Source organism: Pelodiscus sinensis, chromosome 26 (genome assembly GCF_052426305.1).
Source record: "Pelodiscus sinensis isolate ZL-2025 chromosome 26, ASM5242630v1, whole genome shotgun sequence".
Taxonomy (NCBI): domain Eukaryota; kingdom Metazoa; phylum Chordata; order Testudines; family Trionychidae; genus Pelodiscus; species Pelodiscus sinensis.
Genome location: NC_143077.1, coordinates 13,163,019 through 13,190,607, shown reverse-complemented (window position 1 = coordinate 13,190,607; position 27,589 = coordinate 13,163,019). Strand labels below are relative to the sequence as shown.

At 48.7% G+C, this 27,589-nt stretch overlaps 2 protein-coding genes across 4 annotated transcripts in view; one reads left to right on the top strand and one right to left on the bottom strand.

The window, feature by feature from the left end:
- The window catches only part of WASF2 (WASP family member 2), a 45,323-nt gene extending 31,843 nt beyond the window's left edge, over positions 1-13,480 (top strand). For all 3 annotated transcript variants that reach the window (XM_075908843.2, XM_075908844.2, XM_075908845.2), the window contains 4 exons: positions 953-1,074; positions 3,936-4,091; positions 8,413-8,924; positions 9,408-13,480. In XM_075908843.2, coding sequence (XP_075764958.2) covers positions 953-1,074; positions 3,936-4,091; positions 8,413-8,924; positions 9,408-9,565 — 948 coding nt within the window. In that variant the 3' untranslated portion in view covers positions 9,566-13,480. The remainder of the gene's footprint in view (positions 1-952; positions 1,075-3,935; positions 4,092-8,412; positions 8,925-9,407) is intronic.
- Positions 13,481-24,739: 11,259 nt separating this feature from the next.
- GPR3 (G protein-coupled receptor 3) lies at positions 24,740-27,300 on the bottom strand. Its single transcript, XM_075908858.2, has 2 exons — positions 27,170-27,300; positions 24,740-26,155 (listed from the first exon to the last, which is right to left on the bottom strand). The coding sequence occupies exon 2, from the start codon at positions 26,125-26,127 to the stop codon at positions 25,153-25,155; it is 975 nt and encodes a 324-aa protein (XP_075764973.1). The 5' UTR covers positions 26,128-26,155; positions 27,170-27,300; the 3' UTR covers positions 24,740-25,152.
- Positions 27,301-27,589: the final 289 nt, after the last annotated feature.

Genomic DNA, 27,589 nt, shown 5'->3' with positions numbered 1-27,589 from the left:
CCCATCACACTAGTCCAGTTGCTGCACTTGAGTATCTTTTTATAATTGTAGCATTTGAAAAGGATTATACCTTTAAGGCTTAGTTTTGAGAAAAGTTGACTTCATTTTAAGTGATTGTATCATCAGATCTCAAAATAGATAATAACCTTCCACTCAAAATATAGGAAAGAGGCCTGGAATATCAGAGTCCTTGGAATTGGGATTGGTTTTAGCCCAGTATTTTGGGCAGGCATCTGTGTTTTTAAAAAACCACCCACTTAACAGTTGCCACTTACTGATGTCCTTGCTGGCAGCCTCAACATAAAGACCAAAGACACAACAGGGGCTTGTCTAGGTTGTAAGTTACTGTGTAGCAAACCAGGGCATGAATGGTCCTGCGCAGTAACATCTCTTGTTGATACTATGGCATGCCAGGACGTTCATTGCCCTGTAGCAGTTTCCTTATGCGGCGTTGCTATGTAGCAAGCTGGTGCGCTATAGATGAACACCCTGGCTTGGTGCATAGAAACATGCCATTTAGGCAAGCTCTAGGCGTGGGGAAGTGATCTGCCCTTTCCCTCCGAAAAGTTCTTTTCTGGTCATAACTGAGGCACCCTGGCTGGAGCATAAAGGAGAGCTCATCCCTATGCTACTATCTGCAGTAGCTGGTTGGTGTGTAAATCTACCTTGTACTAACCTCCTGTGCACTGATTGTTCATGTACACATGTAGTGCATGGCTGGTTAGTTCAAGGTGGATTGGTGCCTCATCTTACCACATTCTAACTGTTCACGTAGACAAATCTTAATCTTTCCGCCAGTACTAAATTCATTCTACTGCAGTCTCAAAGAATCCCAAGATCTTTGTAGCTGTTCCTGTCTCTTCTCCACCCCTCTCAGTAAGAGGAAATAAGGACAGACTAAACCCAAGCAAGTTTCCAGTTCTAATGGGTCTGCCTTTCTTTTCTTCTCCAGAAAGAGAAAAAGGATAATCCCAACCGAGGGAATGTGAATCCACGGAAAATCAAAACCCGGAAGGAGGAGTGGGAGAAATTGAAAATGGGCCAAGAGTTTGTGGAGTCAAAAGACAAACAAGGGTAAGTGAATCTGGCTGCTTCCTTGAAGGAGAAGCAGTCTGGCATTGTTGATGGTAATATAGTTCATCCTGATCTGCAATTTCTCCAGCTCTGCTCTGCGGGTCGATATCCCCGCTAATCACATTCTCTGAAGTAAATCTGTCTGTTGATTTAAAACTTGAGAAATAAATCAAGAAGCTAAACATTTTAAAGAAGGTGGTGCAAATAGTCTTCAAAAGCAAAACTGCTTTTGCTCTTGGCTCCCCAATCTGAGAGATGCAGAAATATCAAGGACTTAGTCCCATTACCCAATCATCACTCATTCTCTACAGCTGGTAGAATAGATGTAACCATGCTAGTTTGGTCTTGCTGAAACAAAAGACAGTGCTGCATAGTCCTGTCTTTTGTCTCTACAGCTGGGTCCCCAGTTTGACCCAGAACTGTATTAACCCACTACATTTGAGCAGCAGCACTGTCAAAAGTAGGTGATGGAACAGAAAAATGGCAGATTAATTTTAATTTTGATAAATGCAAAATACTGCATGTTGGAAAGCATAATCCCAACTGTGTGCATACAGTGATGGGGACTAAATTAGCTATTAACATTCGAGAGAGATAAATCTTTGAATGATCGTGGATAGATCTTTGAAAAATCCACCCAATGTGCAGCAGTAGTCAAAGAAGCAAAGAAAATGCTAGGAATGACTTAAAAGGTTAGAGAATAAGACAGAAAACATCTTATTGCCTCTATATAAATCTGTGGTGTGCCAGCGTCTTGAATACTATGTGTAGATGTGGTTGCTTCATCTAAAAAAAAAAAAAGATATATTGGCACCAGAAAAAGTTCATTAAAGGGCAACAAAAATAATTAGGAGTTTGGAACAGCTGCCATAGGAGAAGAAATTAATAAATCTGGGCCTTTTCATCTTGGAAGAGACTAAGGGGGATATCATAGGGATCTAAAAATCACAACCAGCGTGGAGAAAGTAAATAAGGAAAAGTTATTTACTTGCTCCTGTAACACAAGAACTAGAGGTCACCAAATGAAATTAATAGGTAGCAGATTTAAAACAAACAAAGGAAGTATTTCTTGACACAATGTACAGTCAACCTGTGGAACTCCTTGCCAGAAGATGTTGTAAAGACCAGGACTTTTAATAGGGTTCAAAAAAGAACTAGATAAATTCATGAAGGACAGGTCCATCACTGGCTATTAGTCAGGATGGCAGGAATGGTGTCCCTAGCCTCTATTTGTCAGAAGCTGGGAATGGGTGACCGGTGATGGATCACTTGATGGTCACCTGTTTTGTTTACTCCCTCTGAGGCACCTGGCATTGGCCACTGTTGGAAGACAGGATACTGGGCTAAATTGACCTTTGGTCTGACCCTGTATAGCCGTTCTTCTGTTAGTGAGATAATTTTAGTAGCCTTTGTCTCCTTGTGGTTATGGGCTGAATTAATGTAGTAGTCTTTCATGGTAAGGAAAGCCAGTGAGTAGGGCAAGCAGATGTTCCCAGAGCTGACTGCTTTGTGTCAGTTTTTTTTCCACACAAAGGGCTGTCTCAACTTTGTTTATAGGGCACCATTTCTAATACTGCTTTTTCATGTTTCTAATACTGCTATGCTTCATGTTTCAAATTTTAAGACATTTCTCCTCCCATCCAAGTTTTTCAGTTACTGATCACTTTTCAGAGCTTGCTGTTCGGGATTTAATTTAACTTTTGACACCAGTCTGGCGTGAAGGAAACAGAATTCCCAACATGCACTTCCCAAGAAGGTCTTTTCTTAGCATATGTGGCTCTTTTCACTGACGAAAATCTTGCTTAGAATCACACATTTTATATTTAGAAATAAAACCTGCTTTTATTTTATTTTATCAGTTAACTTGAGGCCAGGCAGGATGAATCTGACTTCATGACAGCTGCTTTCTTGCTTTCTCTATTTTCCACTAGAAACTCTTCAATGTATTTTAGTTTGCTGTAGGCTCTGATTTGAGGCTTGAAGAGTGTTTGTTTTTGTTTCACTGTTTGAAATGATCTTACTCTACTGTCAAACTAGGGATGACCCTAAACAAAATACTGTTTCAGCTTTGGATACTTTGCTATTTGCTTATGATTACATCTGCAATGTGCTAGGCGCTTACCAGACATGCAAGAGGCGATATAGCCTTTACCCTGATGAGCATGTGGTCACATTAGGACTTTCTTGCAGCCACAGGGTGTGTGATGTATATAGGAGTCTGTCAAGTCCAGTTTTTGTCCATATTCCAGCCTTAAGAGCAAGCTTTTCTCAGTCTGACAACTAATAGAAATACTTGTTTTGTTTCAAAAATCAGAAATATTCTCTTGAAGTGTTGTCAACCCTCACACTGAATTATGATGCTGAAGCATAAAAATCTGAAAATAAACTTGTCTAGATCTTAACACTAAACAAAAGTGAGATAATTGGTTAACGTCCATTGTCCAGACAGAGAGAGAGAGTAAACATCCATAACTAGTGAAAGCGAATTTTAAATCTCTAAAAATCTAAACAATTTCTAATAATCTAAGATGCTTCAGGAAACAGATCAGGAACCATTTTATATGATTTGGAACCTGATTATATCCCTTTTAAATAATTATTTGTATTACGGTAGTGCATAGAGGCACAAATTAAGACTAGGGGTTTATTTGTGCTTTTAACATGAGACATTCCTGCTAGAAGAGCTTAGTCTGAGTTTTGAATTCAGTAGGGTTCTAATAATGAGGTTACTTGTGATAGAGCAGCCTGCATGGCTGTATTCCTGTGTTTGTTTCCTTGATGCTCCAGACTGGAAGTGCCCTTTCTATGAGGCCAGGAGAAAAATTAAGTATCACTGTTCCATTGGGTTTTTTTAATTTTAGATATCCCTCTAACATGGTGTATCAGAATGGCAGCATTGGTTCAGATGAGAGCATGGAAATGAACTACTATCCACCACCACCTCAGTCTGATTCCGTCTCTCCACCGTCTCCATCCTACCCAGACGACAACCTGCCTCCACCACCCTTGGAATTTAGGTAAACCTCCAGGACCCATTTGGCCGCAGAGGAATAATGGATGGTATAAAGCGATGGGGTTAGCTGATCTAGTAACAAGTACTGTATTGAGACCCGAGAATGGAGTACTTTGCATTTGTCCTTGTTGAACTTCATCCTGTTTACCTTAGACCATTTCTCTTTTTTTCTCAGATAATTTTGAATTATAATTAGCGACGTGAACAGGTAACTGGTTATCCAGTAAGCCTCACCCTTACCAGATGATGCTTACTAGATAATGGCTAACCAGTTCCCCAGGAGCAGCTTTCTGCCCAAAGCCTGGCGAGTGTGGAGGGCTGCTCCAGTCCTGCTGGGCCCCCATATGGCTGGTGCCAGGAGCCTCCAGCCTGCCTTGTGTGGGTGGGGGCTGCTCCAGCTGGACTGGAGCGGTCTCCTGCCTGGGATCCCACTTAGTTGCCTAAGTGGTAAGTTAACCCAATGTTTAACTGATTAGTTGGGATTTTACATCCCTAATTATTATCCTATCCTCCAAAGCACCCCTCCTAGCTTGGTATCATCTGCAAACTGTATAAGTGTACTCTCTATGCCATTATCTAAACCACAGATGAACATATAAACAGAATCCGATCCAGAACCGATCCCTATGGAATCCCACTTGTTGTGCCATTCCAGCATGACTGTGAACCATTGAGAACTACTTTTTGGGCACAGTTATCCAGCTAGTTATGCACCCACTTTATAGTAGCTCCATCTAAGTTGCATTTCGTTTGTTAATGAGACGGTCATGTCTGACTGTTTCAAAAGCCTTACAAAAGTCTAGATATACCATATCTACCGCTTTTTCCCCTCTATCCATAAGACTTGTTACCCTGTCAAAGAAAGCTAGCAGGTTGGTTTGAAAGGATTTGTTTTTGTCACATCCCATGCTGACTGTTGTTTATCACCTCATCATCTCCTAGATGTTTGCAAGTGGATTCCTTAACTATTTGCTCCATTATCTTTTCTGTTATAGAAGTGAAGATGACTGGTCTGTAATTTCCTGGGTTGCCCTTATTTCCCTTTTCACAGATGGGCTCTTTATTTGCCCTTTTCCAGTCTTCTGGTATTTCTCTTGCATTCCATGGCTGTTCAGAGATAATAGCTAATGGCTCAGACATCTCCTCAGTGAACTCCTTCAGTCATAGCAAGAGAACACCATTGGTAGAGTTTCAGGTTGGAAGGATTCACCAGATCATCTAGTCAGACCTTGTGTACATCAAAGGCCACCAAATACCCCAAGTGTAAACTCGACTTCCCTCTCTCTACCTGGAGTGGGGTGCAACCCCACACCACCTACCCCAGGCCCTAGTCCTACCTCTTCTCAACTTCTTTCTGCCTCCTGCCCTCCCCACACGCACCCTGTCCCTGCTCCTCTTTCTCCCAGTGCCTCCTGTACGCTGCAGAACAGCTGATCCACATCCAAGGCAAGCAGGAGGTGCTGGGAGGCAGAGGGAAAAGTTGATCAGTGGGGCTGCCGGCAAGGGGAGGTGCATGAACAGTGGGCGAAGGCCCAGCTGGGGAAGGCAAGCCCAAGCTGCACTCCTTCCCCTTGAGATCACACCCCTTCAACAATTTCCCCAACCCCAGCCTTCAAGCTTGATCCTCCCTAGCCACCCAGAGGGCTGTTGCTGCTGGGGAGCCAGGCTGCCGCTTCCCAGTGGCCAGGGACCTAGGCTAGCTGTGGTGTGGCCCCAGCCGTCCCTAGTGTCTAGGCAGTGTAGGCAGTTTTGAGAACTTCCTTTGCCTACATTACCCATGGGGAGGTGAAAGGGGGGGAGCTTTGTGGCTGGTGGATAGTAAGCACCTACTCATAGATGCTCCAGCCTTGGAGAACCCATGGAATTGGCCCCTGTGCCTTCCAGCACCCACAATAAACCTACCAAGCAAAATCAAACCAAAGTATCACAACACACAGGAGAATAGGAAGGACTAAGATGCGTCAGTTCCCAAGGGCCCCCTAGTGGCGAGGAATTAAGCGAGCGGTACCTAATGATCTGGCAGCATGTGTAGTGTGAGGGTTGCTGTAGAAAAGCAAAACCCCCTCAGATCACTGCCAGTCTGACCTGAAGGAAAATTCCTTTCCAGTCCCCACACATGGTGACCAGTTAGACCCTGAGCATGTAAGAACCAGCCAAGCAAGTCCCTTAGAGTGACAATGCTCAGTGCTCCCTCAGAACCCTGGCCGTCTCTGTCCATCTCTCATCACCAGCCATGGCCATGCCTGGCACTTCCGAGAAAGGAGATTAAAAAACATTCCCAGACCATATTTTGCAAGGAGAGGGGAATCCCTTCTTGACTGCTGCAGGCGACTGGCTGAAACCCTCAACCATGGGCTTTTAGGAGCATAAGAGAGAAACTAGAAGTGAGCTACAGGCCTGTTGAGCCCTGCCCCTATCACAAGCAACCCCACCTTAGACTCTCACTCTTACATTTGCCCACCTCTCTCAAGTTAAAGCCCCAAATCTCCTATAATACCCTGTATAATAGGGGAGCATCACCCCTCTTTTCTTACTCTGTGAATTCTCCATACATAGACTTACTTTGCTGAAGCACCCATCCTTGTAGAATCCGACTTCTATTAGACAATCTTAGCCCTGCTTGGGGTTTGATCTGTCTCCTTCTTCAAATACAAATGCTTGAGAGCATGTAGTCCCCCATCCTCAATAGCACTCGGCACAGAAACAGTCCCCGTTCCTACACTGGCACCGCTTTCCCCTCTGATCCTTGCGATTGCAAGGTATAGTTTGAGGTCTCGAGGTCCTCACATCTGCATGGTCTGGACAGAGCATCCTCATTTCCCAGAGACGTGCGTGTTCTGCAGCGTCAGGTCCATTACACACCAACTCCAGAAAGGCCCAATACAGGCTCAAGTCAGCGTTTGTAAATCAGCGTTTCTCCAAGTGGTCTGCAGACCCACGCGGAGAAAGATGCTAATGGGCTGCTCCGGATTGTTTATTTACCAGCCATGCAGTCATGGAGCCTCGTGGTTCCCATTGGCCATGGTTCGCCATTTGCAGTCAACGGGAGTCACAGGAATCAGCACGACCTGGGCTGCGGCGTACTGTGGCTCCCCTTGGCTGCAAATGGTGAACCGGAGCCAGTGGGAGCCAGGAGGCTCTGTGGCTGCGGAGCCGGTAAGTGAACAAACCGGAGCAGTCTGGTCGCAGCTTTCTCAGAGTGGGTCCACAGACCGTTTTGAGAAATGCTGCTTTAAATCATAAGAACCAGAAAAGTGGTGGCAAAAGTAACTATATAGTGGGAATAAGTGAGTGAGAAATGCTGTAGTGCTAGTTGGACTAAAACATGTCAAAGGGCCCCGCATAGCTTGTGAGTTTGAGTTGGAGATACGATCTGTCACAGCCTGAGCTGGGCACTCCATCCTGTGGGCACTCTCTGGGTGAGAGCGGAGATAGGTGCTTCAGATGAAACTTTGTCCTGGTTTATGAAGTTACTTAAAACCCGGCTGCCCCTCGAATTTTTTTAGAAAAAGGGTGGAAGTAAATTGACCCGTCATTATAAAACAGCCAGTAGACTCTGTGGTGCATCAGATGAACATCATAGGCTGCATGTGACATTTGCCAGGTTTTGAGGTGAAAATGTTCTGTTTGCTAGCATTCAGTGTAAGCTTCCTTTTAGAAAATAAGTCAACTAGTTACATAGCACTTGCTGGGCACTAGTGTTTCCTGCTAATGCAAAGTTTATTCAGTCATTTGACTCCATATTCCCCTTCAGTGTATATTGGACCCCGTTTGCCTTTTTCCCCAGACCCTTGACAGGCAGTGACAAATAATCACCCAGAGTGCTCCAGTGAAGAATCAGTTTGTGTTAATAGCATATGAACCTCCATAGCAGAGAAAACAAGAGCTAAAGGTTACCTCGACAGACATCCCTGCTTAGCATGTAATAAATCTGACCTCGCAGCTAAATGGCTCTGGAATGGCTGGCTTTGCTCTAGAAGATTCTGAGCTGAGGGGGCCGTTTGGCCTCCAGCAGCGAGAGGTTAGGTGTTTGGCTTGTCCATTGTGCTGTTACTGTGCAGACTGATTGGGATGTGCGGCAGCATTTCTCTCAGCTGCGGTGTCAGCTGTCAGTTGTTCTGCTCTCCTAGCCAAGAGTAATGCAGCAGGATAGTCAGCACCAGGGCCCTGGAGAATGTCAGTAAAAGCTCGGAGTTGGAAATGATAGCTGGACTATCCTTTGATTGCCCCAGAGCTGAGACTGTATCATCTGATCTGAGCTCAGAGCTAATGGTGTTCTTTGTGTGTCTGTCCCCACCCCTCCTGTTACTTTCCTTCTGCAACAGCTACCCAGTAGACAACCAGAGAGGTTCTGGTTCTGGAGGACCAAAAAGATCCAGCCTGGTCAGTCCAAGCCATCCTCCACCAGCTCCTCCAATTGGATCACCATCCAGTGCCAGGCCGGGCTTCGCCCCACCTCCTGCTCCTCCCCCTCCACCACCAATGTCAGGAGTTCTCCCGCCGCCGTCTCCTGTAGGATTTCCAACTTCAGGAATGCCGTCTCCACCATCTCCATCCTCCTTCCCTCCTCACCCCGAGTTTGCTGCCCCTCCCCCTCCGCCACCTGCCACAGCAGAATACTTCTCTGTGCCTCCACCACCTTTATCTCAGCCAGCAACTGGTGCTCCTCCCCCTCCCCCACCTCCTCCCCCTCCTGGTCCCCCGCCTTTGTCTTCCGGTGGCATGGATGGTGCACCAGCTCCACTTCCGCCTCCAGATTCCTCAGCCTCCAAGCCAAAATCTTCCTTGCCGCCTGTTAGCGATGCTAGAAGTGACTTGCTGTCCGCTATCCGTCAAGGTAAGTCCCGGCTGTGATTTTTACATATCTCCTCTCCCTTAAGCCTGGCAGGCTTAGTGAGGTCTCATCCCGCTGCTGCTGGCCTACTGCTTGTAATATGCCCTGGGGGTGACCTGAACCGGAAAGAATCTCAGCTCCCCGCTTCACCCCCAGCAGGGTGCCCCTGTAGTTTTTAACTTTGCATGTTGCCCCACAAGACTCTCTGCAGTTTCCAAGCTGTAGTCAAACTGCCGTTAGCTCGGCCACATGAAATGCCTGGGGTGAGAGGGGAAAGCCAGCTCCTCTGGCTTCCTCCAGTTGCCCTTTCTCCAACTCTGTCCAGGCCGGTCTGTGGTTTGACCTCTGTGCCCCTTCTGCGCAGCTGCGGTGGCAGGCTGTGATCCAGGCATTGAGCACGGCCTGCCCAGGGTTATTTAGAGGACAGCACTGCAGCAACACTGGAGATCCCAGGAAATCTCAAGCCTGCCTTCTTCCCCTTGCCAGGCTTCCAGCTCCGCAAGGTGGAGGAGCAGCGGGAACAGGAGAAGCGGGACGTGGGAGGCAATGACGTAGCAACGATCCTCTCTCGCCGCATCGCCGTGGAGTACAGCGACTCTGAGGATGATTCTTCGGAATTTGATGAGGATGACTGGTCTGATTAACCACGGTTCTGCTCCCCACGCGCCTCCTAGCTGGGCCGACCCCTTTCTTAAAGAGCCACGTACTTCCTAGGTTGCCAAAACCTTTTAGTTTTACCTGTCTCCTCCAGTAACCGAAGATGCACCAAGGGGTGTCAACAAGCCACCGTTGGCCGTGGCACGACTTGCGCTTGCCTTTCCAAAAGGTCAGCTCTGAGAGACAGAGGGCTGCAGTGTTGTTTTCCAGCAGGAGGTGGAATGGTGCTTGCTTGTTAAAAGAAACTCAAACCCCCATGTTGGCAATGCCACAGCACAAAGCTGGGTTAAAGATCCTACGGGTGGATCTTTTTTATGACCAGTGACCTTTTTTACAGCCAAAGGGCTCTTCAGAAGAAGGGCATTTTCAGCCAGTTTTCTAATTGCAGCAGCGTGTAGGATATAGTAGACGTAACTGTCCCTTCCTCTCCAGTTCATGTGGAACTACTGCTAGGAAATGGGCTTAAAATGTCTCTTCTAGGCTGCACCCCATTATTACATAGCCCTTTGAACAGTCCATTATTTTGACGATAGAAGCACCATTTCCCCAGCATTCCAGAACTAAAAAGATCTCTCGAGTTGTAGGGTTGCGGGATGCACCACGTGGAAGCCAGCGGGTTCGGGCTTCTTTAAAAGTTGCCTCTACCCCCTTAGTAGCTTCGTCTGTGCCTCCACAACTAATGAAGGAGGCTGGGCTAAGGGACAGCCTTCGCCAACGGCCAGCTACCCTGCCTGCCCACCCTGGTGCGCTGTGGGAACTGAGCAGTGACAGCTAGCGCTTGCGAGGTTCTACCCAATCTGTTGTGCTTGGAAGGTTTTCATTGGCTACTTAGTGAGCTCTGCGGTGCATCTAGAGCAGGAGATGTAATGCGTGGTGGTGGGTGAAGAGAGGCGCTCTCAGCGCCGGATCTGCTCCAGGCCCATTTGGCGTTGTGTGTGTCTACAGTTAATTTACCAGTCAGGGCAAGGAGGTGAGGCATTAGTGTCTCATTTGGCCTATTCAAGCAGCACTGTGTTCAGCTTTTCAGTGAGGACGATGGTGCACTTTATGCAGGGAATTGAACAGCAGACAATGCCAGTATTTAGCCTGTTCTCCTGTCTCCTATCCTGGTGGAGAGGGTTACATGTTGCAGAATCTCTCAGATCTGAGTCTGCCTTCGGTAGCATTACATCTAGCCCATATTAGTGGTTTTCCATTACTGCACATCCCAGTTATTTCCCAGAAAATGTTGGCATATCTCTTTTACCAGATAAACTTACAAATTCCTAATCTTTTCCCTGGAGGTGCATTACAGGTGAGGGGTGGAAATGGGGATTTTAGATTAGCTGACTTAGGTTTTATTAGTTTTATTACCTTTTAAGTTGAATGCAAGCGTCTCCAACAGGATGGATACAAAAAACTCTGTGTAGCAGATGCTTATTTAATATCTGATCTGGATTTGACTATCCAAGTCTTAGTGTAACATAAAAGAGCAGTTTTTTCCTGTTAAGCAATTCCAGCCCATGTGATTCATGGATCCAACTAAGGGAGGAGGGACAATGCAAGAGGGAGTCTTCTGACAAGATGGCCAACTCTCCATTCTCTGTTCTGCCTTTACTTTTTTGAAAGTATTTTGCCAACACGTGCCTCTCCTTCCCTTCCCTCACTGACTTGCCTTATCACTGTTTTTCTATATCAAAACAAAGATGTTACCAGATACAGCCGGAGGTTGTCATGTTGCCAGAAAAACCCTCTTGGGTTTGTTTTAGTGTTTAAATTCTCACTTTTCTGGATTCTTCCTATCTTCTTGAATACCTTTTCCTTTTTTAACCCTTGACATAGTGAATAAATGAAGTGGCATAAAGGCTAGGGGACCGCACTTTTGAGTGCAGGTGTTGTCATGTTCTAGTTTGGCCATAAAGCATCGATGAGATTATTTTATTACACCTCTGCACTGCTATATTGAGACAGCAATCCAAGTGGGTAAGGTAGTATCCTAGGAAGGTATAGGCAGTGAAACTTACACTACTTTCTGATGCGACAAGAATACAGGAGTCATGTTAGTTCCAATCCTCCAGTGCCAATAAGCCATAATGCATTCCAGGGCACTGGAAGTTAGGAATATACAAATGCCATTTTTGTCGGGGGGGTTAATTGTTTTGCCCCCACTTGACCCCATTTCTTAAAGGGGAAGCTAATATACCTTTCACTCATTTTTTTCAAGATGTGATATCCCTTGGGACCTTACATGGACAGTCCATTTGTGTGCAAATCACTAGTTGGATTGTGGAGAAGTAGCAATGGTGCCTGACAGTTCTGTGACCAATGTCCCGGTTCTGTCCCGTTTTCTTCCAAATTGCTATGCAATAAAGCCTGCCCCTTTGTACTAGGTGGCCATAAAGGTGCATGCCCACTTACACAGATCAGAGATCTCATCAATGAGAGGAACACTGTTTTCTTCAAGTCTAGTTTAAAAACAGTTGTGCTTTTAAAGATGGTGAAGTGCTTAGAAGTGGCTCTAAAACATGAGTCCTCAACCGGGGGGGAATAGTGGGAGGGGAAGAAAATAGGTGCCAAGAACAACCTGTCTGCAAGATGGTTGTGTGCAGATGGCTCTTTCCTACAGCCCATGGGGACATGTTTGCCTGAATGGCCTTCTGGCCACTTTGTTGGGTTAGCGGGTTCTTAACTTATTTGGTGTGACCAGAGGTGCAGTCCCAAGAGCATAATGTGGGGAGCTGTCAGTGTTTAACCTGGAGGTGTGCGTTTGGACAGGTCAGGGGGCCTTTCCTCTGATCCTGGTTAAGTATTCTCTCTCTCGTTTTCAGCTGTAGTGCCTGGCTGCATCTCATAGCATTCTCCTCCTCCCCCCTCGCACTTGCACGTAGGTTATGCCTCTTACAGGTTTACAGGACCCAGCCTGGAGGCTCATCTGCAGTCAGTGACCTTCGTTGGTTCTCATCTCCTTATCAGTCACAGTGCACCAGACCAGAACCAAAGAAGGGCTCTTGTAAGTCCCGGATGGCCAAGAAACTGTGTGAAGTATAACTTCATGAGAGAGAGAATTACAGCCCAGAGACTTCTTCAATATACCTGCTTTAAAAATACCTGCCCTGGATTGGCCAAGCCTGCCTCTTCGCTGGCTTGGTCAGGTTTTCTGTGTCTCGTTCTTTTACAAAGCCTTGAAGTGGGATGTGGATCAGGTTGTATTACTGTGTTAACTTTATTCCTTTTGATTCATTTTAGAAACTAACCAATTTTTTTCCTGTCTAGACTGATATAGAACTTAGAAGAGCCATAATGCTCCTGAAGTGCCTTATTTCCTATACAATATAAATATATTTATAAGAGTAATTATTCCATTTGTTCTGGGGGGGGCCTACTCTGGGCAAAAGTGTTGGTGGGGAAGAGACAAAAGTCAAATGAGTCTTACAGTGTCAAAGGAAAAAGGGCGTGGGAAAGGATTCTCTGGGTTGTGAACAGTGGGGGTTACTCCCTCACCAACCAAAGGAACGCAGAGAAATAGCAAAACTAAACCCTGTTAAAGTCTCACCAGCAAAACACGCTAGATCCTTGGCATGGAGGTCAACTATTTGTTTTACCCCACAGAATGAACAGTGACAGATTCTGGATTGTGCTGCCAGTGCAAACCAGGAGTAACACCACTGGCTTCAGTGGAGTAGCTGTGCCTTTACACCTGCTAATCTGAATTCAGAATCTGGCCTTCTCCTGTTTTCTGTTTTCCTCTGTCAGGTGCTATTTAGCCAAGCTTTCATACTGCTTTTTTATAGTCTGCTTGGTCTCCCCCCATCACCAGAAGAAGATCCCAGTTTGCAATGTTTGTAATGTATGTGTACAAATCTTCCTTTTTTAAAAATGTAAACTTAAAAAAAAATCTTGATAAAACCTTTCTATCCAATCAACATCTGTGTTCATGTCACTTTGGAGAATGGGGCTAGCAGGTTGGGAATGATGCCTCTGGGTGATAGAGGGCAAAGATTCAGCCCGTCCACTATGGCCTTGGCAATGATGGTCCCGTAAGAATGGTTTTGAGAAGCTCTTATTGTGACAGCTTGAGAGGGCTTGGGAGTTACCAACATATTGGCCAAAGGAAACTGTGCCACCAGTATCCCACAGCCATGACTCGTTTATCTTTACTGAGCAGTTGGCCAGCCCACGCCTAGAGCGGGAGTATCAGAATGGGATTATGGGCGATGCTGTGTTAACAGCTCATGTCTGTATAGCCAAAGTGCCCTGTGATATGTCCCTTTAAGGCCATTGTGTTGTAGCCCAGGAGCTCAGCAGTGCTGGAGCTCTGAGTCTGGAGCCAAATGCATGAGCTGTGTTAACAAGAGCATTAAACCTCTCTCTAGATTTACCCTCACAAGATTTACCCCAGAGCCCTTGTGCAGAAATCTCTCCTTCTACCACTGACGTGCAGCCACCTCTGGAAATGTGCCATCTCTGCAGCCAGCTAGTGCCTGCCATGCTGCGTAACTGCCAGGAAGGGAAACGGCGTCTAGGGAGTCAGACAAACCTCTGTGTGGATGTAGCACCTCTGGCTGTTCTTACAAGAGCAGAGGAGCCAGGCTTTGCTTTATTTTAAAAGCTGCTGAATGGCCTATGTAAAATAAACTGCGTGAGGCATGATTCAGCAGCCCTGGCTGGAGGACTTGCAGCCTACCCCATCATGCTTGGGATGCTCTCTCATGGGCTGTCTTGCGAATGACTTTGAGTAAGCCTCCTGTATGAATGTTTACTGCCGATTGCGTGGATGCACAGAAAGCCTTGTCTCAAACTCTGTCCCTCTCTTACCGCAGACTCCAGGCCAGGATTGCTAGGATGTAGATGCCCATTGATTTCTGTGTTCACATGTTGCAGCATTTTGCCTTTTCGCCATTTGCAGCTGATACAGTGCCTGCTGCAAACCCTCGTTAGACTAATTTGTGAGTTCTTCCTGCCAGCTGGAGAACGAGCATCCAGAACAGCTACTGCAAAGCTACTTTGTGAGCTACTGGAAAGGCTGGGAGAGAGAAGGAAGGGTTGTTTATGGCTGGCTCTTACAGCCCAAGCCTGCTACGCCTCTTAGAAATTCACTGAGTCTCGGGAAAGCCCATTTGAAACATAAAAGGGCAGTCAGAGCTGCTTGCTTGTCTCAGAACTGGAATCGCAGTGTGCCTCTGGTATGTCATTAGCAGCCAAGGCCAGAGTTAGTGTGTTGCTCCTGTTTTCAAGGGAAGAGAGGGACATATAAAAATGTCACCATCTCGCAGCTACTAATCCCTTCCAAGTGAGCTTTTCATTTTCTAAAGGCTGCTAGCCTGCAAAGCCACTGATAGCAACCGTCTCCCCCATTGGTACCAAAACACGTGCATAACCCTGATCAGTGGAAAGCTCTTAATACCAGCTTCTCTTCTCGGTGCATCCCTTCATCTGTATTGCAGTTGCTGTGCTTGTTACCTGGAAAGCTGCGTCCTTCCTGCCCTAGTACAGCCTGGCTGCAAGGACAGGAGTCTTGAAATCTAAATTAGACCCTAAGCAGATGGGAAGATGTATCCTGTGCCGTGTGGGCTGGCCAGTTCCTACCAATACACAGCTGCCTAGGGCACCAAATTGCTCCACATGTTGCGGTGCTCCAGGTAGCTGTGTGTGCAGCAGTGCTAGCTCCATCCCCGGACTAGTCCTCCCGTGGTTTGTGCCCAGCAGGGCTGTTCCTAGAGGAGGTGCAGAGCCCAGGATAACACCCCACCCAGCCTCTTCCCTGCCCCCACTTTGCCTCCTCCTCACCCCCATCCCACCCCTTCTCCCAAGCCCCTGCCCCGAGCAATGTGGCCCAGGGGACTAGTGGAGGGCTTGGTGCCAGCAGCAAAAATCAGATCCCGCCCCACCCTGCTCCACTTCCCCCCCCCCCCACGGCAGTGTTCTGGGGCAGTCCCACTCCTTCTCCCCTGCCCTAAGCGATGCTGCTGGGGGAGTAGATGGGTTGGGTCTAGTTATTTCTGCTTCCCTCTGCTACTGGGGTGGAGGGGAGCAGTCCCTGCTGCCTCCCTACCCTACAGCTGTCCCCACAGCTCTTGCTCCTGCAGCCTTGTGCAAAGTCCCCTCCCTCCCCACAGAAGGGGGCTGCCCCACTTCACAGGGGAGATGCAAGTGCGCGGGCTGCGTAAGGCACCAAAGCGGCTTGGGATGGCCCTGGCTGGCTTGTCCTCCTTGCGCCATGCAGCGCTGCAGTGGGGCCTGAACCGACGTGATTGAGGTCAGAAGGAAGTGCACCTGCCTGGCAGGAAAACTGCCACCGTTTCCTTATTTCTGCCAAGCAGTGCGATCCAAACAATCTCCCTTCCCCCCAGGACCGGAGCGGGACGGGACAGCGAGGGGGTTCATTGTGCACTGGGCCTCTGCATGTCAAAAGGCTCCTTGCCATTAGCAGGGGCTTCCTGCTGAGGAATTGCTCCCTGAGGCAGCTGGGCGGGTCTCCTGGCTCTGCCTGCGCCTCGCAACTCTGGCCTTGTCCAAAGTGTTTGATGTCTGTACGTGTCTCTCGTGCCACAGGGTGCAGGGCTGAAGCGCAGCTGGCTGCGAGGCTGCTTCACAGGCGCCCTTGCTCTCCAAAGACCTATTTAATTTTCTCCTTCAAGGTGGTGTTAGCAACACCAAGAAGATGCTGCCGGCTGCCTGGGACAAGTGGGACGTCCGTCCTCTCTACCGCTGACGTCATTTTCATTCCCTTAATTCCCCCTCAGGGGCCCAGGCGAGAGCGGGCACCGCCAGCTCTGATCAGCGTTCACAGCCTGCTCTCCCGATGTGTGGCAGAGCAGAGCGCTGCCAATGTCACCCCCTTGCCAGGCCAGATTCATTATTTAAGCATCCGGGGCGGTGGGAGAGACATGAAGGGGAGAATTATCCTCTTCTGCATGCATGACCTGGCCAAAGTGCACCCGTTTCTTTCGGTGAATCTGGGTGTGCCAGGAATGCAGGAGCAGCCCTCCGCTATGGCTGGCTCCTGTGTGCTGTTGCCTACGCAGGCGGGTGGGGAAAGGAAATAAGCTCCTGAGCTGTGGATGGCTTTATCTGCAACTCTTCCATCTGCTCACAGCACTACACAGATAACTGCAGGGTGCCTGAGGAATTAGGTATTTGGAGCTAGCACTTCTGCAGTCTGGCAGCACAGCAGCTCTGGGCCCGGCTCAGCTGCTTTAACAAAGGCCGACTCCTGCATGGGGAGGGCTGAAGGCAGCAGTTGTCAAGCTGGTTTTGTGGCGAGGGCCAAGTCGCGCTTCTCATTGTGGACCCTGGGCCAAGGCCGGGTGTTTTTGGCAACCCCGCCCCACCGCCTGCCCTCCCTCCCACTGCAAGCCAGAGGAGGTTTGCGTTTAACCAGGGTGTAAACGCGGCCCTTGCTTAGTACTAGAGAGCTGTTCTTTCTGCAGGGCTGATGTGGGATCTCTGTACTCTGAAACCAGGCCCTGGTCTTGTACTAGTTCAATATCACTGCAAAAAGGGTGCGGTAATCTCTGATGAAGGACCACACCCCATCTCTGCCTTTTGTTTATCTAGCAAGACATCCCTTAATCTGCCTTCCTAATGGGGGATCCAGCATCATCCCTGGGGCAAAGTCACCTGATTTGTGGGCACAGCTGTGGAAAGTGCACGCAGTGTGCAGAATTGTCACCCGTGTTTGAAAGTCCCCTGTACTTAAAGCACCGTCGTTAGGCTCGGGAGTCAACACCCCACTGAGATGAATGGTATGTCACCTTCTGAGCTGCTGGCTCTGGCTGAAAGCTCCCTGTGATAGGTGTGGATTTCCTGTGTCAGTCTGGTCACATGCAGAAGGCTTTCTTCACACCACTTGTAGCCTGCAGCAGTGTCACTCAAACCATCCTCCCCCATTCAGGGCTCGGTAGGGCCGTTGCTCTTGGCCACACAAACTGCTCCTCCAGGAGAGTCGGGGGCAGAGGTACTCGGATGTGGGTGGCCAGCATGGCCTGCACTCAAGTACCTTTCACCGTAGTTCAGGGTGCTTGGGTGAAGGTAATTAAATACGGGAGCATTTCTATGCATGGGTGGGAGGCAAAACTCACGTCCTCGGCTGTACTGCACTGGTTTGTTGGAGCTCCCCTCCATGCCTGGTTCGTGCCAGGAGCAGCTCAGCTCCTGGGCACAGCAAAACCCAGTTTCAGGCGCGGGTGGGTGCTTGCTCTGCGAGATGTTTGGGAACAATGAATGAATCTGCAGCAGACAGGACCGAGAGGGGTTCACGTGCGTGACAACCTCCTCCATTAAGAGGGGGGAGCGTGGAAAACCTGCCTCTTTTCCTGCACTGAGCCTTGGAGTGGTGAGGCTAGTGCTTGGGCTGCTTGGGGAAGGCTCACCAACAGAACAGCCCTCATTTCTCCATGGTTGCTTTCAAAGGAGCTAATCCGCAGCCCTGCCCTTGGTGCTAGCTCTACCTGTGGGTGTGTCTAGGCTCCAGAGCAAGGGCTGTTCTTGGCTCTCCTTAGCAGTGTGTGTTCAGTCCTGGATTGGTGTCTCCAGTGTAGCCAGGAGCAAGTCTCCCAGCCTGGATAGACAGATTTGCGTTCTCAGGGCTGAAAGCAGCATGCCAAACGTAGCAATGGGAATGTTCTGGCTTGGGCAAAAGCCAGGCTGACCCCTTGGGCTTGAAAGCCCAGGCTCCTGCCCATACCGAAGGGGGAGCAGGCAGGATTCCGTCTGTTAACGCGTGTTAAAAGCCGAGTTGGCGTATTGTCACTGCTGTTTCAACCCGAGTTAGGGTTCCCCACCCAGTCGGTGTGGGGCATTGGTCCCAGGAAGTCGGGCAAACATGATGTAGGGCACAAGTGTCTTGATGGGCAGACACACTGCACCGATGCAACAGAGATAATGGCTCATCTGGCAAAGGACCAGAGCAGCCCTCTCCCCACCTCCCTTCAGGAATGGCTCTGCAGAGCCCTTAGGCTCAGGGGGCCCTGGGAATACACCTTGGAAGTGTCTCTCACTTTAGATCCAGTTCTGCTTCCATCCCTGGTGAAGGGAAAAGCCCCAGACAGCTAAAGCGGAGGGCTCAGCTCACCTGCTCTTTGCAGATAATGCTGCTCCTGGAAAGGGAGTGAGACCTGCCTCTCCCTTGGGTAACCAGTTCAGAACCCTGCAGCTGCTGTTTTGTGTATACAAAAGCCGGGAACTGCAGGGTTTTCTGCTGCTGCCGCCGCTTCTCTCTCGTGTGCACGAGGCACGTTTGCCTGTGAACCGTGTTCCTGGCAGTGGGCAGTGCAGCTCTGGACTAAGCCTTTTCCACGGCCCCGGACAGAGACTATAAATATTTTCCTCTGTCTGCTCCACGTAAGGACAGGATGTGGAAAATAAACCTCTTTATGCCCAGGTTTTCAAGGCTGCCTAGGGGACTGGCACTGGTTTGGGCAGGCCGGCAGAACTCCAAGCACATGGAAGGCTGCACTGGGCAAGTGACTGGAGAGCAGTCAGGCCACTGAAGTAAAACGAGCCCAACTCATCAGGGCTGGCCTTACCATAAGGCGAACTGAGGCGGCCGCCTCAGGTGCCAGACTGTGGGGGGGGGGGGCCCTAGGACACAGAGTGTAGAAAATTGTGTCTGCTGCTGGTGCAGATGTGTTTTCTCTGCTCTAGATGCACAGAGATGGGGGAGTGCTGTGCTGGAGAAAGGAAGGCACAAGAGACATAACAGGCAGGCAGGAGAAAAGGCAGCATGGGGGCGTCATTTGAGCTCCCCGCCTCAGGTGCCAACATGTTGCGGGCCGGCCCTGCAACTCATTGCAAAATGACAAAGGGATACACACAAGGGCTGTATCTAGACTGGCCAGTTTTTCCGGAAAATCAGCCGCTTTTCCGGAAAAACTTGCCAGCTGTCTACACTGGCCGCTTGAATTTCTGCAAAAGCACTGACTTCCTACTGTAAGAAATCAGTGCTTCTTGCGGAAATACTATTCTGCTCCTGTTCAGGCAAAAGTCCCTTTTGCGCAAAAGGGCCAGTGTAGACAGCTCAGATTTGTTTTCCACAAAAAAGCCCCGATGGTGAAAATGGCAATCGGGGCTCTTTTGCAGAAAAGCATCCGTGCCAATCTAGCCGCTCTGTTCTGAAAATGCTTAACGGAAAACTTTTCCGTTGAAAGCATTTCCGGAAAATCATGCCAATCTAGATGCAGCCAATGAAACCATCAGTTGTGGATCCACTTTGATCACTGCCTGTTCCTGCTTGTTTACCCACCCCAGGGTGCTGCTAGTTGAGCCCAATCTGCCACTGAAACCCTTCCCCTCAACCACGTCTAGAAATCACGTGAGCCCCAACACTGGTGGTTTAACCCAAAACAATTACAACACAGTGTTGTTTAGTCAGTGCGTTTTGATTTTCCCTGCCGATTTTGATCCCTTTCCTGTGAAAGGGCACAAGCTTGTCTCTGACGCAAAGGTGTTTGTCTAATCCAGCCGGGTACAGTACTGCATGCTCTGTGAGCTGAAGCCTGGAACTGTGCCTGGAACTACTGTGGAATTGCTTCTGGTTTGTGTTCTGTGAAAGCAAACATTGCGGTTGTGTGGGGGGTCTGGGGGCCTGAGACTTCCCTGCACCACGTTTGGCCTGATTTTCAGCCAAGGGGGGAAAGGAATGCAGCTGCAGGCAAGAATCACCTGACTGTGTAGGTGTCTCTGCTTCCAGGTGGGAGCAATTAGGACAGGGGTGGGCAAGAAGCTGCCAATGTAGACATAGCCTTAGTGTAAAAGAGATTCTCCATTCGATGTTAGCAATATAGGGCCTATGATATGCACCATAGCAGTTCCAGTCCCATTCAGAAGAGAGTGGTGTTAAAAGATCTGCACTCGCTTCCAGCCACCTTAGGAGTCTCAGCAGAGAGATCAGGAATGGCATGGGCCAGGAAGAAATACTTTTAAATAAAATCATCTGGGGCTGCGTGGGACTGATGACAAAACACTGGGGTCATTGTTCTCAGCACCTGTCTTGGGATCAGCCTCTTAGTTTGCAGTCCCTTCCCCATTGCGTTGTGCCAGCCCCATGCATTGTGGGAACTGTAGTTGGAAGGCAGAAGCAGTTTTTCCTCATTCCAGGAGGTGTCAGGCCTAGGACTTCTGTCTTGCTTTTTGCTGTCTCCTGATGGTCGCTGAGGCTTGCAGCATTCGCCTGTGAGGCGTAATGACTGTAAAGACCAATGATTGATTTGTTGTGGCTGCTATGCGAGCCAGGCGGAGAGGACACAGCTTAAGAGCCCAGAGCGAACAATCTTCCTTTGCCTCGCTCAGTGCCACCATTCCCACCCATTCTGCTTTTAGCCTGGAGTCATTTCCAGCACTGGCTGCAGTTTGATTGCCAGAGCCATTCCTAGGAAGGAAAGAAACCCGCACCACAAGTCTGGGAGCCACTTTCCTTTCGTGCCTCGCCACCGTCTGTTTCCCTGGAACAAAAGACAGGACTGTGCAGCACTTTAAAGACTAACAAGATGGTTGTTTATTAGGTGATGAGCTTTCGTGGGCCAGACCCGCTTCCTCAGATCAAATTGTGGAAGAAAAGTGGCATGACCATATCTACCAAAGGGATACATTCAAAACAAGTCAACACGTATAAAATTGACAAATCAGATTTTAGAAGAGAGAGAGGTTGTGGGGGGGAGGTTAGTGTCTATGAGATAATGATATTAGGGGTGATAATTGGAGAAGCTATCATTGTAATGTGTAATATAATTAGCATCTATGTTAAGGCCCATTCGTAAAGTGTAAAATTTAAGCATGAATGTCTTTTGTGTCAGCAAGACCAGACTAACACAGCTACATCGCTATTACTATTTGTCGTACCTAAATAGAGGCCTGTAACATGAAAACAGCAACAGGCCTGCAATTTAAGCCTGCTGACTCCATGTTACTGACCCTCAATTACTACACTACTCTACGGCTGTGTCTAGACTGGCCAGTTTTTCCGGAAAATCAGCCACTTTTCTGGAAAAACTTGCCAGCTGTCTACACTGGCCGCTTGAATTTCCGCAAAAGCGCTGACTTCCTACTGTAAGAAATCAGTGCTTCTTGCGGAAATACTATTCTGCTCCTGTTCAGGCAAAAGTCCCTTTTGCGCAAAAGGGCCAGTGTAGACAGCTCAGATTTGTTTTCTGCAAAAAAGTCCCGATGGCGAAAATGGCGATCGGGGCTTTTTTGCAGAAAAACGCGTCTAGATTGGCACGGACGCTTTTCCGCAAAAAGTGCTTTTGCAGAAAAGCGTCCGTGCCAATCTAGACGCTCTGTTCCACAAATGCTTTTAACGGAAAACTTTTCTGCTAAAAGCATTTCCGGAAAATCATGCCAGTCTAAACGCAGCCTCCATGTTTCCCTGAAGTGATTTGAACCAGATGCAGGAATCCCTTGTGTGAGAATAGAGCCCCCTAAATTACAGAGGTGCTGGGCAGCTGGAGGGCCGATCGACTGCATTTGGGGCACCTCTGAAAATCAGGGGTCCTCTCTGTTACAGCCCAATGCCCACAGGAACGTTATTGTACCCGGAGCTGCCTAACGTGGGTGGGTGTAACTAACAGGCGGTGGTAGCAGAACACCTCGCTCTCTTTTTGCGTGTTTATTCTCACTGCTCCTCAGCAGTGGTGGGGGGAGGGCTCTGCTCTGGCGAACTCACTGGAGTGAAACAAAGAACCAAACATGGTTTTCCCGCATCTTCAACTGGGGCTCTGCTCATGGGCCTATCACCTATTGTAGACGCAGCCTCCCCCCTCCTTTTCTTGGCACGTTCCCTCCCCAAGTGCTAAAGCCAGTTACAAACTACAGCCCAGACCATGATATGCTGACGTCTGTTTTACTCCCTCCACACTGGAGCAAGGCTGCTGAAGGAGTCCAATGATCAACCCAGGGGCATTCACATTCCACTCACGCGGAAGGTTCTGCCTGAGCAAAAAGGGAAACTGAATGGCTCCGGCATTTGGGCTGGTGTCCGTGCAGCAACCTCCCTGCAATGCACCTCCCTCCGGCTTGGAGGGTGGCACCCAGTCTCTGCACAGCTTGCTGCATGACAGGCCCTACAGAGGAAAGGTTAAATCCACTCACCTGTGAAACTCTCATGCCCACAGAGAGCAGGCAGGTCCTTGGACTTTAGCCTCATTCCAAAAGACCCCTTCAAGCAGTTAACTTTGTGACACTGGGAGGAGGATAAAGTGATGAGCCTACTTTGCTGGGATTTGAACCAGTGGCTGTAGCATTTCCAACCTGATGCTAGAACAGCTAAGCCATTTCACAGGTGCAATGCTGCAAACTGGCCTGTTCTTGAAACGAGAGGGCCCAGAGCTCTTCAGTTTCCAGATGCCCTGGAGATCAGAGAGCCGTTTGCAGGAGGAGAACATCTCAGCTCCAATCTGGTTCTGTTTAACCCCCATGCTTCCCTGGGGGCTGCAAAGAGGGAAATTACCCCTGTGTCTCTACCGCCATCCTATCTAGGGACCACACACCAATCTCAGACAGTGGGCAGTGGATCTGTGTGCAGACTGCTCCTGTCCAGTGCCACCTTTCCCCCTTGTCGTTCTCGATAACTGCTCAGTTGAGGGCGCAGTCTGATCCTGAGCAGCGTGAGACCTCACCTTTGCTTTGCCACTCTGGCTCGCAGAAGTTTCATCTTTGGTACGTAAGAGCTGTGAAAATTAGGAGGACTCTGAATTCATAATCATAGAATCATATCATAATCATAGAGCTGGAAGAGACCTCAGGAGGGCATCAAGTCCAGCCCCCTGCCCAAGGCAGGACCAATCCCAACTAATTGGACCCAGAGATCCCTAGATACCCTTCTCCCTGACTAAATAAAAGGCACCTATGCCAGGAAGAACTTCCAGCTAACATGATGTATTGGGCAGCAGAAATGTCTCTTAGGAGGATTGTTACTTGGGCTTTTTTACAAGATTGGTCAAAACACAAAGGCTGTGTCTACACTGGCGCGATCTTGTGCCAAAGCGTCCGCTTATGTGCAAAAACATGCTGCCTGTCTACACTGGCGGGAAGTTCTTGCGCAAGAACACTGACGTTCTAATGTGTGAAATCAGTGCTCTTGCACAAGAACTATGATGCTCCTGCTGAGGAATAAGCCCTCTTGCGCAACTGTTCTTGCGTGAGACGCCAGTGTAGACAAGCAACATGAATTTCTTGCGCAAGAAAGCCCGATGGTTAAAATGGCCATTGGAGCTTTCTTGCACAAAAGAGCATCTACACTGGCACGGATGCTCTTGCGCAAAAGCACATCTCTTATGCAAAGGCACATGCCAGCGTAGAGTCTCTCTTGTGCAAATACGTTAACGCAAGAACTCTTGCATTAAAGAGTATTTGTGCAAGATCATGCCAATGTAGACACAGCCTAAAAATGTGGCATAGGGAAGAATCTTGAATTGGTTCCAGAGAGATGGGCTGTGGGGCTCTGAGAGTTCTTTTCGTTCTCTAGAGTCTATGATGAAGGTGGCATTAATAGGACCCAAGACTTTATAATGTATCGAGGGTGAAGCCATCTCTTTCCAGTTATTTCCCTAGCGCATGGTGACCTTTTATTCCCCTCTGACACGAATCAAGCAGCCACGCATTGTATCACAAATTACCTTTATTTTATGATTGTAAACAAGAATACAGTACTTTCCAAATCACATGGAACAAGAGTCTGTGCAACAATGCAGTGAGCTTTCAATTGTCTAAAGCGCGTCCTCCGTTTGCGTCCTTTGCAGAGTCATGCAAACCTGAAGAATGTACAGTACACTGAATAGCTGTCCTCAGACTCCGAATTTTGAATTTGGCCAACACACAATCTATCTCCACTGAGACAGAAACTTTAGTTCATTGAATAGTCTCTAGTAGTGCAATGGTTTAGAAAGCAATTCTGATCATCTGAGCCCTTGGGTTTTTATAGGCACAATCTAGTATTTCAGCTTCCCCTTTTCGCCTCCAGTCGTCTATGCATGATACATGATTCCCTTATTACCTAATACCACCCAGGGTACTCAACATGCAAAAGGAGCCTTCATTTTTATTTTTATTTTTTTTGTATTAAAACATAGTGAACACTAGAGGGCAGCAAATTACAGAGTTCCGAAAAATCTATTGTCTTGAAAAAGCTGGTCATAAATAAAAAATAAATTAATAAATAATGCATAAACATTTTTTTAAAAGCTGGTTTAGTTCTGGTCCACTGTTACATGGAAACAATGGACCTTTGATGTAGAAAATAATATCTGAAGATCTGAGGTAATTAACAAGGCTATATAAAAGCCAAAAGAACTAAAAGGCAGTGCCTCTCTTTTTAAAAAATGCACTGTAAGTATTGTCAAAGAAAATACTTATGGAGGATCTCTCTCACACACACCTATGTACACACACAACTATTCTTATTTATTATGGATAAAAATAAGTATTTTTTTCTTCCGTAAATTCTGAAAGTGGAAAAATAAAGGAAGAGAGCAGCTCATGCACACAAGGGAAGGGGAATCGGAGGAGACAGACTCTTTAAGAGCTCTCACAAAATCTCTGGGGTTGTGCAAAAAGGGGGAATGTCATGTGCAAATGGGTCTTTGGACCAAGGTCCGGTGAGTCAGACATCGCTTGGAGATCTGGACCTGAAAGGCATTGTGGAAGAGAAGCACCCACAGCATACAGTCCACAGCACTTTCTGGATCTCTTGGTTCCTGAAGGCATAGATAACAGGGTTAATCATGGAGTTGTAGGTAGCAGGGAGGATGGTCATGTAGGTATAGAGGGCTGGGTAGGTGTAATCCCCCAGGAGGCAGTAAATGGCAAAGGGCAGCCAGCAAGAAGCAAAAGTCCCCAAGATGACAGCTAAGGTGGAGATGCCTTTTCTGGTGGTGACGTAGTGCGAGGTGGCCAGAAAGTGCCTCTGCACAGCAATCTGGTGGGCGTGCCTGCAAACTATCTTGCAGATCTGTATGTAGAGCTGCAACATCACTGCAAAGACCATGAAGAAAGAGATGGAGAGGATGATGAGGTTGTTCTTGGTCAGGGGCTTCACGATGCTGCAGGTGGAGATGTCTTTCAAGCAGTTCCAGCCCATGACGGGCAGTAGCCCAAAGCAGATGGAAAAGCCCCATGTCAGGATCAGCATGATGTAAGTCCTGGTGACTGTCCTTTCTGAATAGTAAGTCAGTGCATTGTAGAGGGAAAGGTAGCGGTCTATAGTGATGGCCAGCAGGCTGCCCACGCTGGCAGTGAACGAGGTCACCAGCAGCCCTACAGTGATGAGGTTCAGCGCCTGCGACTGGATGCAATAGACGAAGGCAAAGTGGAATATCAGCCCCAAGCCGGCCAGGAAGTCAGCAGTGGCAAGGCTCCCGATGAGCAGGAACATTGGAGTCCGGAAGGCAGGGGTGTAAAATAGGATGGCTACCACAATGGCATTCTCACAGGAGATGATAGTCCCAGAAATGCAAAGCACCACATCCCAGGGATTCAGGGCAAGAGGTTGCCCCACAGAGTCCAAGTTCAAGGAGCTGCTGCTGTCATTGCTGGCTGCAAACCAGCCTTGTTGGCCTTCAGTGGAGTTGTGGGACATGTCCTTGTTCGGGACGTCCAGGCGTGACCTGCAGAGATATAGCATCAACTACCCTTTAGTGTGGTCCTGCACAGGCTCTGATGTGCAAACTGACTTGTACCTGTTAATTACACTGAGCCCTAATCAGTTTCCAGTCTCTTTTGGTGATGGACTTTGTGGGGGCACTCACCCACCTTGCTTCCCATTGGCCTTCTCCAAAAGCTAGTGCCCATCAAGGCTCACAAGCTACGCTACAGAGCAGCTACCCAGGAGTGCAGCATGCGCAGCATTTGCTCTTAGAGGGGATAATTTCTGCTCCTTTTTGCACTTTTCTCCTCTATTGAGCAGACAAAAAGGGAGGGGGGGGGGAGAAGACAGAAAACCCCCTCCTCCACTTGTCCCCTTACCTGTTCCTGCTTCCACCCAGCTGCTTGCATTGCACAGTTTCAGTGGATAAATACTCTGTAGCTGGAGCTAGGTGTTTTCCCCTCACAGGGGCTTTTATGAACCTAGCCCTAAGTGCTGACTCTGTAAAGTGCACAGAGCAATCTCAGCAATCTCAGGGTGAGCACCGCATCCCTGTCCATTAGCCTAGCTACGTTTTTTTTTCTTTTCCCCTTTGAATGCTGCATCCCTTGCTTGGGCTCTAGCAGATCCTACCCCTGAGAGCTATCGCCTGCCAAAGAGCTTCTTTCTCACTCCTGCCTCTTGATGTGCATTAGTATTAGGGAAAACACTCAGTTACTGCTCCTTGGTGTCTGCTCCCCTACCCCTACCCCCGCCCCCCGCAGTGTCCTTTGAGTTGATACTGCAGTTCTCTACAGCGGCAAGCGGCTCCCTCCCATCCCAGTCTAACCAGTGGGGGGGGGAGGGGGATCTTCTGCTCCGGCTAATGGAGCAGGACTTTGCTTTACATTTAACCCCCCTTTACAATCTCTCACCCTCAGCTGCTCTTCTGCCAGCTCCGATGCACCCGTGGGTCCAGGGCGTCTGAGCCGGGGCTGGCTGCAGTGGAGGGGGATGCACCAAGGGCTCGCCCACCCCATGCAGAGGGGCGCCTCACCTGGGGTGGCGGGGCAGGGAAGTCCGCCCGGGTCCCTGCGGCGGCTCTGCGGATGCTCGGGTCCTGCGGGCAGGATGCAGGCGGAGGGCTCCGTTCCATGTGCTGCTGCAGTGAGACGGGGCTGGGGGAGACGCCGCGGAGTTATAGTCAATTTGCCCCTTTTGGGGGTGACTCACGCCCTGGTTTTTTTTTTTTTTTTTTTTTTCCGCTGCCTGTGCCTGCGTCTCCTCCCGGCTCGCGGCTGGGTGACGTCAATGAGACGCGGGAGCCAATCACCTGTGGGGCCTGGCCCGGCGCGCGCCGCGCGGCATAGTAATCGGGTTCTCACAGGAGAATTCCATTCATAAAACCGTCCCTAGGGCTCGCCGGAGCGGTCAGATGCCTCCCGCCTCGCCTGGCAGCGCCCGCCGCTGCAGTGAA

Excerpts from the sequence above, each read along its gene's own strand:
- GPR3 (XM_075908858.2), bottom strand. The coding sequence starts at position 26,127 with ATGTCCCACAACTCCACTGAAGGCCAACAAGGCTGGTTTGCAGCCAGC.